This window comes from Echeneis naucrates, chromosome 18, assembly GCF_900963305.1.
Source record: "Echeneis naucrates chromosome 18, fEcheNa1.1, whole genome shotgun sequence".
NCBI lineage: Eukaryota > Metazoa > Chordata > Actinopteri > Carangiformes > Echeneidae > Echeneis > Echeneis naucrates.
This window is the reverse complement of record NC_042528.1, coordinates 14546920-14563747: the sequence shown is the minus strand read 5'-3', so window position 1 is coordinate 14563747 and position 16828 is coordinate 14546920. Positions and strand designations below refer to the sequence as shown.

The 16828-nt window shown below is 43.3% G+C and overlaps 1 protein-coding gene across 1 annotated transcript; it reads right to left on the bottom strand.

Annotated features, from left to right (window-relative positions):
• Window positions 1–11983: 11983 nt before the first annotated feature.
• mblac1 (metallo-beta-lactamase domain containing 1) lies at window positions 11984–15450 on the bottom strand. The gene is made up of 2 exons (XM_029526609.1): window positions 14997–15450; window positions 11984–13857 (listed from the first exon to the last, which is right to left on the bottom strand). The coding sequence occupies exons 1-2, from the start codon at window positions 15417–15419 to the stop codon at window positions 13618–13620; spliced, it is 663 nt and encodes a 220-aa protein (XP_029382469.1). The 5' UTR covers window positions 15420–15450; the 3' UTR covers window positions 11984–13617.
• Between the last annotated feature and the right edge of the window lie 1378 nt (window positions 15451–16828).

Genomic DNA, 16828 nt, shown 5'->3' with positions numbered 1-16828 from the left:
ACTGGGAGAAACAGGGACTTGCATGCATGCAAGAGGGAGGGAGGGAAGGAGGGAGGGAGAGCGAGAGGTGCTCAGTGCTTCTCTCTGCAGTCTAGCCATATAGCAGCATGGCTAAAGAGTAGATGGACTTTAACTTTTTAAAAATAAGCTCTGTCATTCAGAGAGGTTTTAAGCCTGGTCTTGAAAATTGCTAAAGAGTCCGCCACCCTACTGATACTGGAAGTTGGTTCCATAGAAGAGGGACCTGATAACTGAAAGATCTGCCTCCAGATTTACCCTTGGAGACTCTAGGAACCACAAGTAAACCATCTCTAGAGCAGAGTGGCCTACTAGGACAGTAAGGAACTATGAGCTCTTTTAATCCAGTGTGAACCCTCAAACATTTGATAAGCATGTGAGCTGAGGCTCTCTTTTAATTGTTTTGAATTAGATTCTTCACAAGACGCTTCTATGTACATCCTGTATGCATCCAAGAAACATCAGCAGCAAATCATTAGTATTGTGTCGTGTATTTTTTTTTTTTTTTTTTGTAATCTAATTTGATTTGACAATTCATTCCCAGATTTTGTATACTATCAAATATCTGAAAGGAACGAACGTTATCTTTGCAAATAATATAAATTCCAGATGGAACAAAGTAAATGTTCATGTTTTTCTTCCTGCTAATGTGTAAAACAAACTGAACCCAAACCAGGAAGAAAAAAACAATACAAAAGAACAGTGGTCTTGAAAATGTTACACCCCTACTTTATGTAGTTTTTCTTTTTTCACTGCAGTATAACTGAAGTTCTTCAGTAAAAGTTATGACCAATGAACCAGTGTTGCATGCTCACATTTTAAAAAATAAAAAGGACCAAAATGTTATTTTCTACCTTCTTTTTGCCCACATTGCCCCCAAGTGTTGTGCACTAGTAGGAGCAATTTGGAGATTGGCGATGAATATCAAAGATTATGGAAAATGATCATTGATATCAAAGACTGTTTACTTTAAGTAGTGAATTTCGGGGCACCACCCTGTTACCAGGGACCAATGTCCAAATTAGCAAACTCAATATACAGTCTCAGAGGGTTAACAGAAGGAGTGAAAAGTGAAATGTGAAACTGTTATGAATCTAGCAATTGTCACAATTATAGCCACAATAATCACAAACAATGACAGTTTAAAAAAAACAGAATTTATTCAGTAATAATTATTCAAAATAACATCACTCTGGATAAATAGCTGTTATAGCTTGATTATCCAACAGGTAACATACATAATAAGAATGGATAAGCAATATCGATAGCCTTAGTGATGGTGATAGCTATAGCGGTAACAGCAGTAATACATATGCAGCAATGCAGCACGCTAATAAATAGTGATAGTAATGACAATCACAATAGCACAGCAACCGCAAGTGTGTGTGTGTGGGTGCGCGTGTGTATATGCATATGGGGAGGAGAGAATAGGAGTGTATGACCGTATGGGAGTGTGGGTGTGTGTATGTGTGTGTGAGCAGTAAAGATGGCCAGAGAGTCACGTGAGTGATGTCTTTAATTGCCAAGATGGCGACGGAGTGGTGTCGGCTACGCACTTGTCTGAGCCAAGGTGGCGACTGATTGCCGTGTGTGAATTTGTGTCAGGGGAAGAAAAGAGAAGGAGAAAGCGATCGCAGACGACATCACCGCATTTGACTATTACAATATCACTACACAATAGCCGAGCCGCGAACAGAGCTCACGGGTCGGGTATTGGTCCTTTAACTAGTGATATTGCTCAATCACTGATCACGGTGACGGCGGACACGAGATCTGTAGCACCAATCAATTTTACAATTTATGGGATTTCAGGGAAATAAAACAAAGCAAAGCAAATCAACAATCCCAAATAAACAAAATACATGGTAAAACAAAATGCAATTCATGCAATTCTAACTGCCCAGACATAAGCCTCTTACTTTTGTTGCTCCGCTCCTCTGGAGTAAGGGAGTAAAAGGGAGAGAGAGATTAGCTCCGAGTGTCCGCAACGCGTTCTTCGGCTCGGTCAAGCGGTCCGTGTTGCTTCTCAGACACAGCGACGTGATGAGTTCTTTGGCAGCAGTGGGGAAGATCACGGAAGATAATGTTCTTTGTTAGCTTCGGGTAACAAAGTTGGCATGCTGGTCTTTGCAGCAGGTGGAATCAGATCATTGCGTGGCGGTCCGTGCTAGGTTCAAGGAGAGGAGAAAAAAAAGAAAACAAACAAACAAAAAACACAGCAGTCTGTGCTCATCCAGCGAGTTGACTGTGACCCAGGTTTTGTGGTGGTAGGATCCAAATGTTTGGTGTTGCTCCCTTCGGTGATCCGGTCGAATCGAAAGCTGGGACAGCTCTCTACTGCAACTAGAGCCTTTGAAAAAGCGAAAGTGAATGGTTGCCATGGATGTTTATCACCTGGGTGACGTCACCGGTGTGGATCGTGTGGGTCATGGCGCTGTTTCCAAACAGGCAGACAACTCTGGCCCAGGCTTCTGGAGGGACATGTAGGCCTCTCTATGATCCTTTTTAGAGCACACGAGAGGCAATCCCAACACAAGCTTGTACCGAACTGTGACTTCCGTCTACCATTACACCCCTATGTAATCCAAGGTAAATTGCGCTCCCCCACAAAAAAATTTTTTGCACTAGTCACCACTGATGTGAAGATAAACATTTATTATGAATCAGTCAATCAAAACTAATGTAAAAAAAGACATATAAACATAATTGTGGTGGGTATGGACTTTATTTTGAAAGACTGTTGCTGGAGTTCCTTTTCCTGTCTGTACTGTGTGTGGGTTGCTGACCTTTCCCCAGAGGATGGTCCCATCCCCCGCCCGTGGCACTGAGGCTGAATGCACTCACCTGTTGCCAATCATCATCTCCAAGCCTATAAGACAGCTGCAGACTTCAGCATCAGTGCCAGAGTATTATCGCCTCTATGCAGTGGTACACGGCTCCTCTTCGCGTCAAATAAGTGTTTTGAAAAGAGATTTATCGTACCAGCTTACCTTGGCTCTAATCCTGTCCTCTGTTCTTTCCAGTGTCTCCCTCCATGCCTCACACCAGTTCCCAGACCAGCACTCTCTTCCACCTGTTTAGTTTCACTAAACAGGTGGACTGATGTGCCTTTGTTCCTGTACCTTGTGCTACAATAAAACCTATTTTACCAGCCTTCCTGATCTGAATCCGAGCGGTGGTTTGTTGTTGGACTTCTGTGCTAACCATGGACTGTCTGTAATGAATGCCATGTTCAAGCATAAGGATGCTCGTAAGTGTACTTGGTACCAAAGCACGCTAGGCCAAAGGTCAATGATCGATTTTGTGATTGTGTCATCTGATCTGAGACCGCATGTGTTGGACACTCGGGTGAAGAGATATACAGAGCTGTCAACTGATCACCACCTGGTGGTGATTTGGGTTAGGTGGTTGGGGAAGATCTGACCTGGCAAGCCCAAACGTGTAGTGCGGGTGAACTGGGAGCGTCTGGAGGAGGCCTCTGTCCAACAGATCTTCCACTCTGACCTCCAGTGGAGCTTTTCTGGCATCCCTGTGGATGTTGGGGACATTGAGGGGTTGATGTTCAAAGCTTCTATTGCTTAAGCTGCCATGGGGAGCTGTGGCCTCAAGGTTCTAGGTGCCTCAAGGGGCGGTAACCCTTGGACACCATGGTGGTGGTCAGGGAGCCGTCTGACTGAAGAAGGGAGCCTTCCAAGGTATGTTAGCCCAGGAGACTCCTGAGGTGGTTGGAAAGTACCAACAGGCCAGAGGGACTGCAGCCTCAGCGGTGAGGGAGGCAAGGCAGAGGGTGTGGGAGGAGTTTGGAGAATGCATGGAGAAGTTACTTTCGGGAGTCACCAAGGTGTTTCTGGAAACCATTCGGCATCTCAGGAGGGGAAAGCAGGGTCATTTATGGTAAGGATGGGTCACTGTTGACCTCGACTAAGGAGGTAGTCAGACAGTGGAAAGAGCACTTTGAGGAACTCCTCAACCCAACTTGCACGTCCTCTGGGGTGGAGGCAGGGCTGGAGGATGATGGAGGATCAGCGTTGATCTCCCAGGAGGAGGTCTCTGAGGTAGTTAAACAATTCAACAGTGGCAAAGCCCCAGGGATTGATGAAATCCATCCGCAAATGCTGAAGGTTCTGGGTGTTGAGGGGCTGTCGTGGTTGACACGCCTCTTCAACATTGCATGGAAGTCTGGGACAGTGTGAAAGGAGTGGCAGACCGGGGTGGTGGTTCCCTTGTTTAAAAAGGGGGACCAGAGGATATGTGCCAATTACCGGGGTCATCACACTCCTCAGCCTCCCTAGGAAGGTCTACTCCAGGGTGCCGGAAAGGAGGGTCTGTCCAATTGTCGAACCTCAGATTGAAGAGGAACAATGCGAATTCCGTCCGGGTCGTGGAACAACAGACCAGATCTTTACTCTTGCACGTATCCTGGAGGGGGCCTGGGAGTATGCCTATCCAGTCTGTATGTGTTTTGTAGACTTGGAGAGGGCTTACTGGCATGATGCACGAGTAGGGGGTGAGGGGCTCTCTTCTGAGGACCATCAAATCCCTGTATTCCCAGGGCAAGAGCTGTGTCCGAGTCCTTGGCAATAAGTTGGACTTGTTTCGGGTGGGGGTTGGCCACTGCCAGGGCTGTGCTTTGTCACCAATCCTGTTTGTGATTTTCATGGACAGGATGTCGAGGCGTAGTCGGCGGGGAGGAGGGCTGCAGTTCGGGGAGCTGAGGGTTACATCCCTGGTTTTTGCGGATGATGTGGTCCTATTGCCTCCATCAGTCTATGACCTCCAGTGCTCACTTGATCAGTTTGCAGCCGAGTGTGAAGCGGCTGGGATGACGATCAGCATCTCTAAATCAGAGGCGATGGTTCTTAGCAGGAAACTGGTGGATTGCGTACTCCAGGTTAATGGAAAGGGAATGAGTCTTTCCCCCAAGTGAAGGAGTTCAAAAACCTTGGGGTCTTGTTCACAAGTGGGAGAACCTTGGAGCATGAGATTGACTGGAAAATCGGAGCAGCAGGGGCGGTGTTGCGTTTGCTCTACCACACTGTTGTGACGAAGAGGGAGCTGAGCCAGAAGGCAAAGCTCTCTATCTACCAGTCAGTCTTTGTTCCTACCCTCACCTATGGTCATGACTGAAAGAACGAGATTGCAGGTACAAGTGGCCAAAATGGGTTTCCTCAGGAGGGGGATGACTTCTCCCTTAGAGATAGGGTGAGAAGCTCGGCCATCCATGAGGGACTCGGGGTGGTTAGGTGGTTCAGGCATCTGATAAGGATGCCACCGGGACACCTCCCAAGGGAGGTGTTCCTGGCATGTCCGGCTGGGAGGAGGCCACGGAGCAGCCCGAGGACCAGGTGGGGAGATTATATCGCCACATTGGCCTGGGAGCACCTTGGGCCCCGGATAAGCGGATGAAAATGAAGATTAAGTGAAGTTAGCAACACCAGTGGCCAAAGTTAACTGTATACCGGAGGCCAGAGCAGGCGACATCCAGTCATACCTGAAACTGCTAGGTGAGGATAAACGTAAATGTGGTAAAATTGTTATTCATGTCGGCAGTAGACACCCGACTTTGCCAGTCGGAAGACATACATTAATGTGGAATCAGTGTGCAAGTTTGCTAAAACAATGTCGGGCCCTGTAGTTTTCCCCGGCCCTCTCCCCAATCGGACCAGTGATGACATGTATAGCCACATGTGGAGGTGGTGTCCTGAAAACAATATGTGCTACATAGAAAACTGGAAAATTTTCTGGGGGAGTATATATATAAACCACATGTCTCTGAAGTCCCCATTTACTAACGATGTTTCCCTGAAGTCTCTGTCTCAGTCTCAGTTCCTCTCTTCGCTCTTCCAATCCACAAACTTCATACAACATAATTTCTATGAACTTCATGCAGCATCATATGTTCCTGCCTGCAAAGACCAGTTCATACACCATGAACTGCAGGGCCACCAAAATGCACCAACTGCGTCAGGAGACACAGGACAAGAAGTCTACTAATGAGAAGAAGCAGTCATTGGCAGAACTGGAAAACATCCTGTAGAAGGAGCTGATGGTCCTATAGTACAGGAGAGAGAGAGCGAGCCAGCAAGCAAGCAGCCTTCATTTCCAACCCCTATGGCTTTATGAAACAACTGCTTAGGGGCAGGTGCAGTGGTTGCCTTGAGAGCTCAACAGAGGAAGTGAATCACTTCCTCCAAGACACCTTGAGTGAGAGGGAAATAGCTAGGTGCCAATTGGGGCCTAAACAACACCCAGCAACACAGTTCAGCCAGAAGGAACCAAGCCTAAAGGAGATTTAAAAGACAGCTCGATCAGCATCTACCCCAGGCCCCGGTGGTGTACAATACCTCATCCATAAGCGGTGTCCAGACCTTGTCCAGCACCTCTGGAAGATCTTGAAGGTGATCTGGTGGAGCGGGTGAGTTGCTGACCAGTGGAGGTGTGCTGAGGAGTTTAGATCCACAAGGAAGAGAACTTGACCTGGGAAAAGCAGCTGACATTCTCACAGAACATTGCAGCAACTTCACTCAATCCAGAGATGATCATCATCTCCGAGGCCCAAAAACACCTGATCATGCAGGAACTGACAGTGTCTTGGGAAGAGCGCATTGAGGAAGCCAATAAGAGGAAATGGGCTAAGTACCAGGAACAAGTGGTGGAGTGCATGGGCAGAGGCTGGAAAAACATTCTATGAGCCCATAGAAGTTGACTGTAGAGGCCATTCTTTCTGCAAGGTCCTCACTTGGTTGGGCGTCACAGGAGCAGCCAAGAAGAGGGCCATTTAATCCGCTAGTGAGGCCACAGAAAAAAACTGCTTTTGTTAAAGCGGGCTTATCCATGGGTAGCTGCGAGGACACAAGTTTGGGTTTAATTAACCCTGGCTGGGTTGCCTGGATGTATGTTGTGAGATCTGAAACATCTTATGGCTCCAGGTCACAACACAAATGGTGCATCCCAGTGCAACCTGGAGATGCTTGTTGAAGACATATACAAGGTTGCTCAGAACCAGGCTCAGGGAGGTCAGCCACCTGCTTCAACTAGTTGGGCAGAGAGAGAGAGGGAGAGGGACAGACAGACTGACAGACAGTGAGTGAGAGCGTGAAGAAGAGGGACGGTGTTGGGGGGATGAGAGATGGAACGAGGACAAGAGCAGGAGGAGAGTATGCAGAATAAAAAATGCAAGCAAAACAAACTGATGTAAGTCATGATTCAAGCCTGGCACCTCTAAAATGTGTACTATTAAATGTTAGCAGTAGGGGGAAAGGGTTTTAGCAGAAGTATCATTGGGAAATGAGTGGTGGTAACAATTGCAGGTATTGAGCAAGAACATGGAGCAGAGATGATGGTAGGATGGAGACAGGAAGAGAGAGGACAGGAGGGATTAGAAAAAAATTAGTGATATGTATTATTGTGTGTGGGGGGGGGGGGGGGGGGGGGGCAGAGAGAAAGAGACTGATAGAGAGAGAGAGGAACTCAGTGCATCCCCCAGCAGTCTGGGCCAATAACAGCATAACTAAGGAAAAAGCAATTGAACTTTAACATTTTAACTGTATGCTTAATTATAGATAAAGGTTTTAAGCATGATCTTGAAAGCTGCGAGAGAGTCCGTCCCCAGACTGATACTGGGAGTTGGTTCCATAGAAGAGGAGGTTTCTGCTTCTCAATGTAAGGGTTTCCTTGTCACTGTCGCTAAGTGCTTGTTATTGGAGGGATTTGTTGGGTCTCTTTTATAACTCTATAAATTGTTTGGTCTAGACTTCCTTAGATTTTTCTTCCAGTCTCTCTAAGATCCTGGCAGATTGACACTATCCTTTTTACAAAACAAGCTGGCACTTACAATAGATGAGTCCAATACAGTTAAAATAAGCAAGCTCCAAGCTCCAGAGGAAGCTTTCCTGCCCTTTCTCAGTGCTAGAGAGACATTTGTCCAAAGATCCCAAACTGTCTGATAAATACCAAGGATTTAATAAGCTAGTGGAGCCTGGCTATGTTCAAAGGATCCCCAGTGTGAAGTTAAATGACTCAAGGTTGATTTATTGTCATTTGCATGTTTGAATATTTATAGAAATTTGTTCCCAGGTCAGGAAGCATAAAATATAATAAATCAAAAATTAAGAAAATTATTTAGAAAAAAGTGTCAAGCACCTGCATAACTATGACACATCCTGGCAGAATGTAACACAAGCTTCAAATCAAATCAAATCAAATCAGATTTATTTGTATAGCGCCAAATCATAACAAAGTTACATCAAGGCACTTTACATATAGAGCAGGTCTAGACCAAACTCTTTATAAATTTATTTAAAGAGACCCAACAGATCCCCCGATGAGCAAGCACTTGGCAACAGTGGCAAGGAAAAACTTCCTTTAAGAGGCAGAAACCTCGAGCAGAACCAGGCTCAGGGGGGGCGGCCATCTGCCTCGACCGGTTGGGTTGAGAGAGAGAGAGAGACAGGCAGGCAGGCATTGGAGGGGGGGGGGTGTAGGCAGGAACATGTTGTTGCATGAAGTTCAAGGAGTTGAGCTGTAATACAGAATTCATGCTATATGGGACCAGCAGGTGTTGCAGGAACATGGGATGGAGATGGGTCACCACCTGCAGGATGAGGACAGGGAGAGAGAGGAGAGGAACTGGGAGAGACAGAGACTTTGGCAGAACATGGTTAGTAAATGCAGTATAAATGCTTAGAACTGGGTGAAACTGTTTTGTTTTGTTTTTTTTGTTTTTTTTAAGAAGGATGGTTTTTATCAGCGCATGCAAGGAGGGAGTTAGAGAGAAAGAGGGAGAGAGGGTGACAGGGAGAGACAGAGAGCGAGAGAGAGAGAGAGAAGCTCAGTCCTTCCCCCAGCAGCCTAGGCCTATAGCAGCATACCTAAAGAGTAGAGGACTTTTTAACTGTACGCTCTGTCATACAGGAAAGTTTTAAGCCTGGTCTTGAAAGTTACTAAAGAGTCCGCCCCCCGGACCGATGCTGGGAGTTGGTTCCATAGAAGAGGAGCCTGATAACTGAACGATCTGCCTCCAGATTTACTCTTGGAGACTCTAGGAACCACAAGTAAACCTCCATCTAGAGAGCGGAGTGGCCTGCTAGGACAGTAAGGAACTATGAGCTCTCTGAGATACGATGGAGCTTGGCCATTAAGAGCTTTATATGTTAAAAGAAGGATTTTGAATTCTACTCTATATTTTACTGGCAGCCAATGAAGAGCAGCTAAGACGGGAGAGATGTGATCTCTTTTCCTAGTTCCTGTTAATATTCGTGCAGCAGCATTCTGAATTAACTGAAGGCCTTTTAGAGATTTGTTTGGACATGCAGATAGTAATGAGTTACAGTAGTCCAGCCTAGAAGTTACAAATGCATGGACTAGTTTTTCTTCATCATCCTGAGAGAGGATGTTTCTGATTTTCCTAATGTTTCTCAGGTGGAAGAAAGCTGCCCGACTAACTTGTTTTATGTGAGGGACAAAGGACATGTCCTGGTCAAAAATTACTCCAAGGTTTCTTACAGTGGAGCTGGAGGCCAAAGTAATGCCGTCCAAACTGATGAAATGATTAGATAGTATTTTTCTGAGGTGCTTAGGACCGAGTACAATAACTTCTGTTTTGTCAGAGTTGAGAAGTAAAAAATTTCCAGTCATCCAGACTTTTATGTCTTCAAGACATGCCTGCAGTCTGACTATCTGACTGACTTCATTTGGCTTCATTGATAGGTACAGCTGAGTATCGTCTGCGTAGCAGTGGAAATTGATGCTGCGTTTCCTGATAATGTTGCCTAGAGGAAGCAGATAAAGCGTAAAGAGGATTGGTCCAAGTACCGAACCCTGCGGGACTCCATGACTGACTACAGTACATGAGGAGGAGCTGTTGTTTACATGAACAAACTGATGTCTATCTGATAAGTAGGATTTGAACCACTTTAGTGCAGTTCCTTTAATTCCAATTTCATGTTCCAGTCTCTGTAGTAAAATATTATGATCTATGGTGTCGAATGCAGCACTAAGATCTAGAAGGAGAAGTATGGAGGCTGATCCATTGTCTGAGGCCATTAGAATGTCATTGGAGACTTTAACCAGCGCTGTTTCTGTGCTATGATGGGCTCTAAATCCTGACTGAAACTCTTCAAACAAACTGTTCCCATCCAGATGCTCGTGTAGTTGTTTTGCTACAGCTTTCTCAATGATTTTAGAAATAAATGGAAGGTTCGATATGGGTCTATAGTTTGCCAAAACATCTGGATCAAGATTAGGCTTTTTAAGCTGGGGTTTGATGACCGCAGTCTTAAGTGCCTGAGGTACATAACCCAGAAATAAAGTCAGATTAACCAAATCTAGAATAAACGGCTCAATTACATAAAAGATCTCTTTAAAGAGGCTAGTTGGTACTGGGTCTAATAGACAGGTTGACGGTCTGGATGATGAAACTATAGAAGCTAGCTCTGAGAGATTTAGAGGTGAGAATGATTCCAGATGTAAAAGAGGCGCCGCAGCTGATTCAGCAGTTGCCGTCTTCAGAAGGGGATTTTTATCTAACGTAGGCAAGAGCTGATAAATTCTTTCTCTGATCGTGAGAATTTTGTCTGAAAAAAAAACTAATAAAATCATTACTGCTTAGAGCTAAGGGGATCACTGGTTCAACTGAGCTATGGCTCTCTGTCAGCCTGGCTACAGTGCTGAAGAGAAACCTGGGGTTGTTCTTGTTTTCTTCTATGAGTGCTGAGTAATATGAACTTCTAGCACTGCGGAGAGCTTTTTTATACGTTTTTAGGCTGTCTTTCCAGGCTCTGTGAGACTCTTATGACTTACTGGAACGCCAGTTTCTTTCTAATTTCCTTGATGTCTGCTTCAAGGTACGGATTTGGTAACTATACCAGGGAGCCATCCTCCTCAGATTGAATACTTTCTTTTTGAGAGGGGCAGCATTATCAAGATTCGAACGCAGTGTGGCCATAGTGCTAGTCACAAGGTCATCAACCTGCGTATGGGAGAAATCCTCATTTACCACCACAAATTTTGACTGGAACCTGCCTATATATATAATAGCTTTTAATATATGTAATATTAATATCATGTAAAAATCCCTCTTATCCTCTACACGACGAACTGTGGCTGATAGGCAGCTCGATCAGACAGCGGATCATCCCACCCCAGTGCAGAACTGAACGCTTCAGACGGTCCTTTATGCGCACCATCATCAGACTGTACAACAGCAGTTTGGACAGCACACAGTTCTCACCTAGCTGACTGGTCTCTATTTAGTTTCTAGTCACTTTGTTCTTGGAGCAGTTTTTTATCTTATTGTTGCCTCTGTGTCCTATTTGATGTCTTTATTTGTCACTTGTTCTCTTGCCTTGTGCTGCTGTGGCATTCACATTTCCACAATTGGGATCAATAAAGTATTATCTAATATTTAGATTTTCCTTTCTACTTGTACTGTAGCACTTGTAACAAATGGAATTATCCCTTGGGATTAATAAAGTATTGTGATTCTGATGTCTAATATTCAGGCAGCAAGGCAGCATAGTGGGTAACACTGTTGCCCCACAACAAGAAGTTCGCAAGTTCAGCTCCCAGGCCTGGGACCTTTCTGCGTGGAGTTTGCATCTTCTCCACATGCTTGCATGGGTCTCCTATAGGTACGCTGGTTTCCTCCCACACTCCAAGCACAAACATGATAGGTTAATTGATGTCTGGAAATTGCCCAAAGGTCTGAGTGTTAGTGTGAGAGGTTTTTTGTCTCACTTTGTCTCTACTTGATGGCTCTGCAGTGGGCTGGTGACCTGTCCAGGGTGTACTCTGACCTTGCCCAATGTGAGCTAGAATTGGTTCCATCACCCCATGTGGCCCAGAACTGAATAAGCAGTGCCATAAAAGCTTTCAAATCAAATCAGATTTATTTATATAGCACCAAATCATAACAAAGTTACATGAAGACACTTTACACATAGAGCAGGTGTAGACCAAACTCTTATTTTTTTATTTTTTATTATTTTTATTATTTAAAGAGACCCAACAGATCCCCCGTTGAGCAAGCACTTGGTGACAGTGGCAAGGAAAAATCTCCTTTCAGAGGCAGAAACCTTGGGCAGAATTGCATGAATGAATTGCAGTGTTTTTGCGTCGGTCTATGCATCAACCACAGATTACAAGTTCTCTACTGAGCTAAAGCAATGACAACCTGTGCACCATCAACACTCCTCTGGACCTATACGGCTCTAAAAGATGACAGATGGATATCAATCATCTCATAAGTCTCATTCAGAAACTACTCTGAGGAGCCAAACAGGCTTTGTCAGTCTGAAGAAACTCTTGCCCTTTTGAGGATCTGACAATGTGCTCCAAGCTTTTTTTGCTTGGTTTAGCTTTGTTTTGTTCTTTTTTAACTCACTTACCATGTATAATCTATAAACCCCTGAAGCAGGACCTCTGCCAGAGATTACATCTTTCAAATTATCTCTATTTAATTTTATCAAGTAGACTTAGGGCAGTATATTTAAGTGTACAACTATTCTCAATTATCTCCCCATGTATGTATATCACACCATTAAATGCCACTAACTTTGTTTCTTCAAGCTTTTTGTGTTTTTCCCTTCTGTCATCCTTTCCTTGTCCTTATCTTGCAAGTAATCATCAGTGCCCCCTGTTCCTGCTCAACGCACTGCAATTTTTGGTTGCACTGTTGCTGCAATAATTATCATTAACTGCCATTATAAATAATTTCTATATCATTTCTTCAGTTATTTATACTCACTGCTAATATTTATTAATGCATATTTGGTGGTACCAATCAATCTTCTATACATCTTGCATTTTTATTGTTTTCTTTCCTCCTTTTCTTGTTCTCTCTCTATGCCTCCGTCTTTCTATTTCTCGTCCCCATTTAGTCTTACATTTATGACCTTGTGTATGTTCTTGTGACTTTATATGAAAACAAAATTATATGCCTATTACATTTAGAGTGCTTTCAAAGAGAAGACAGAAATATCTACACATAAAAAAAACTTCTGCTACAACCATCTCTGCAATTTCTTGCTCTTTCTCATAGGCCCATGATATTCAGTATATGGCATTATGACCTAATTACACCTACACATCTTGCAACCCTAAGACACCTTTTTACCTGGGTACAAACTGTTTATTTAAATCAATTATTGGCTTTTTAGCTTTCCATAGATACAAAGAATATTATTTATTAATTTCATCCAACCATTTCAGAGGGATTTCTAAAGGAATAGCAGAGAAAAAGAAAGTTAATCTCAAGACCATGTTCATTTCAAGCACTTCTGCTCTCCCCCAGTGTGATAGTGGTAGATTTGTCCATCTCTTCAAATAATCTCTGACAGTTTTTAATATTTTACGGGCTGTTCAGCTAGGTTGGGAATCTGATATTAACACCTTGGCCTTTCACACTACAGATGATGAATTTGAATCACTAGAATGCGTGAAATAACTTAAAGGGATTGCCTGGTTTTTACCAATAATATTAATTATTAGTAGATAAAATTAATGTCCAGTTCTGGACAATGTCAATAAAATATATTTTGCATAAATTTGGGCTTTAAAGTGATGGTTAAAAAGTGTGTCTACATTAGCAGGGCATGCTCATCAGTTCCTGAGGACTCTGAACGGGAATCCATGTCCCGGGATGATGACATCAGCATTGTGTAGGGCCTCACGGCGGCTGATCTCCTGTGCTGAGGTGTTCATACTCAGATGCCGCCAGCGGTCTTCATCTGAGCAACACTCAAATAAGTCCCCTGCAACAAACACTGTGCCTACTGAGGTTCCCTTAACCTGAACGCTGACATCCTGTCCTGTGTGTCCTGGACTAGGAACCACAGCAACCTGTCAAAGACAATAGAATATGGTTAGAAACAGGGAAAAAAAAAACAAAAAAACAATAGTCAGGCTGACTATGGGGCCGTAGTTTTGATTTAGTCTTAGCCATGAGCTCAAAGTTTAGTCAGTTCCTCCGTAGCTATTACGCTAAAAACAATTAAGTTGTAAACACAGAGGGAGACTCCTCTCATGTTCTACGTCATTAGATTCATAGCACATGTTCTGAACCAACACAGCTCTGAGTCAGAGCTGCACAGTGCTGGTGGGAACAGTGTATGTAGGTGCACACATGTACCTATGCAACCTCTCAGAGACTGTGAACATGTTTTTGACATGATCCTGAATGTTTCTGCTACTATAAGAATGGATGGAAATGATGATGACAATGAGAGGAACTATAATGTAGTGTGTGTGAGAGAGACCAGGTGTTTATTGAGCAGTTGGTCCCTCAGGACTTACAGTCCTCATTGATACCACCCTCACTTTCATCACTGGGGTGATGGCATTATGTTTTTGTTGACAGATAAAACTCATACAATATTACATCTGAAAATCTCTGGTTAGTTTATCTCTAGTTTAGCTCAATGGCAGACATGCAGTGGTAAACTGGTGAACTGGAATACTAATGAACTGATAAAAGTTGTTTGCTAATGTACTGGTGAATTAACAAACTAACATACTGATGAAATTAGTAAAATAATGAACTTGTGTACTGATGTGAACTGAGTGAGATCATGAAATGATGCACTGGTGAAAATTTGTACTGGTAAACTGGTGGATCATGGCACTACTAATGAACTGCTGAACTGCTCTACAAATGTGTGAGTGAACTACATAGATTGGTGAAGTAACGTACTGGATACTAATATGCTGATGCACACTGATGAAATTAAGAATTGATAAACTGGTAAACTGACGAACTGACCTGGTGAACTAACGTACTGACGAGAAAGTAATCAACTGGTGCACCGATGCAAATTGGTGAAATTAGTGAAAACATCAATTGATGTCCTGGTGAACTAGCTTGCTGGTTGATGCTGCAATGTTTAAAGTCGCAGCAGCGATGTAATTAAACAGATTTCCACCCAGTTTTTCGCCAGACCCCAATTCCTTTTACCACTGTCTGCAATTAAGTTGACACCTACGTGCTCGTCGATGATGTAACTGTGACCATCTGCCAGCTTGTTGGCGTAATATCTGTCCCCCTCACTGATGTCGTATCCTACAACCAAAAGTGCTGCTGGGAAAAGACCCAGATTTCCGATATGGTCTGAATGTCCGTGAGTGGCCACGACCACGTTAATGTCCTCCGGTTCCAGAGCCCTTGCCTTCAGTGAGACGACGAGAAAATCTCGATCCCACGGTCCTCCTGTGTCCACCAGAATAGTCTTGGGTCCCGTTATGAGGGTGATGGTCCCATCAGCTTTCAAAGTCCCATCGGCTTGCAGGATACTATATCCAGGCTTCAGGACAGATACAGAGTACGGTTGACCGATGAAGTCCAACTGAGACTCTGACAACGGGATTGTCAGAATCTGACCTGAGATCACTTTGGTATCTGTAGCCATCAATGTTTTTTTCTTCTTCCCTTTTTTTCTTCTTCTGCTGCTTCCGCTTCCGCTTCCTCTTCTTCGTTTATTACAAAGTGCCTTTAGAGACAGAGTGGCGACGACTCCGTTCACTACAATGGTTTAGTTTTTTCACAGCATAAGCTAGCCGCTCAATGTATTTCAATGGACCTACACTTTTTCAAGGTAAAATGTTTAAATAATGTGCATCGAAATTAAATTGACACGAGTAATTAAGTATGTTGACGGATTGTCACCGTCTTCAGTAGTATATTTAGAGAATATAAACCAATAAACGTTTAGGCTAGCACACTGGATAACGATAGCGACAGATGCCACAGCCTGTTAAATGAAAACGTTCTTCTTAAAAGGCACTCTAGTTTATTGCCAGTTTGCAAACAACGTCCGTTTATATAACCTTCACAAAGCTCTACAAGACTATTCATGTCCAACAAATAAATTATTTTTCTCACACTTTATATATATGATAACCAAAAACTCAAAATCAAAATCTTAATCTTATTTCTGGGGGCGCTGATGTGGAAACGATTATGGGTGCAACTTCCTGTGGGACACCGAAAGCAGTGATGATGAGCAGATGAGCAAGATGAGATGGATCAGAGCAAGGAGCTATGTGCACAGCTGAAGTCATTCTGTGATGCACAAACACACTGGTCAGACCCGGGGATAGAGGATTTTAAATGTTCTTTCTTGTTCCTGTATTCCACTTTCTCTGTACATCAGTGTATGATGTCCCTTTCCTTCCCCGTCTGACTACATTCGCAACCTGAATTGAAAATAAATGATATTATATGTACAGTACAAACTTTTTTTTAGAAAAGCATCATACGTCATCAAATGCAATTAAAATGATTTGTTAAAAGTACCAGAACAATCAACCTATATCTTCCAAGAGGCGCTCTCTTTCTGCAGGATCTCGTAATTACGAGATAATGTCTTTTTTTTTTATTATCCAGTAAATGCAATGCGCTTCCGTACCTTTTCGCTCAAACTGAACTGCGTGTGAGATCCAGGTTACTGTTTTGTTTTTCTTACTGTTCACTTATTTCAATGATTCCTAAATGTTTTTTTTCTTCTTTACATTGTTGTACATGATCGAAATAAAGATATCAATCAATCGAAACGCCTCAGAGGTTTTAAGATTATTCATTGCCTCACCGTCCGAAGCGACGTAGCTAAAATGCTATTGTATAATGTTACCCCATATTTCCCTGCTTTCTTGAAAGAGCTTTCTGTTCTTTTGTGATTTTCTTAGAATTATAAACTCTAACAATGCACAACACCTTTATCAACATTTAATTGGTCTTTCTCTTCATCAGACCCCAGAAATCTAAAATCGACGTATGTATTGTGACTTTACGTTATTTTTCTAGTCTTGTATAGATTTA

What these genes read in the sequence shown, in the direction of transcription:
- mblac1 (XM_029526609.1), bottom strand. Translation starts at nt 15,419, where the DNA reads ATGGCTACAGATACCAAAGTGATCTCAGGTCAGATTCTGACAATCCCG. An exon ending in GTTACATCATCGACGAGCAC is followed by an intron (nt 13,858 to 14,996) that starts GTAGGTGTCAAC and finishes TGTCTTTGACAG; the next exon opens with GTTGCTGTGGTTCCTAGTCC.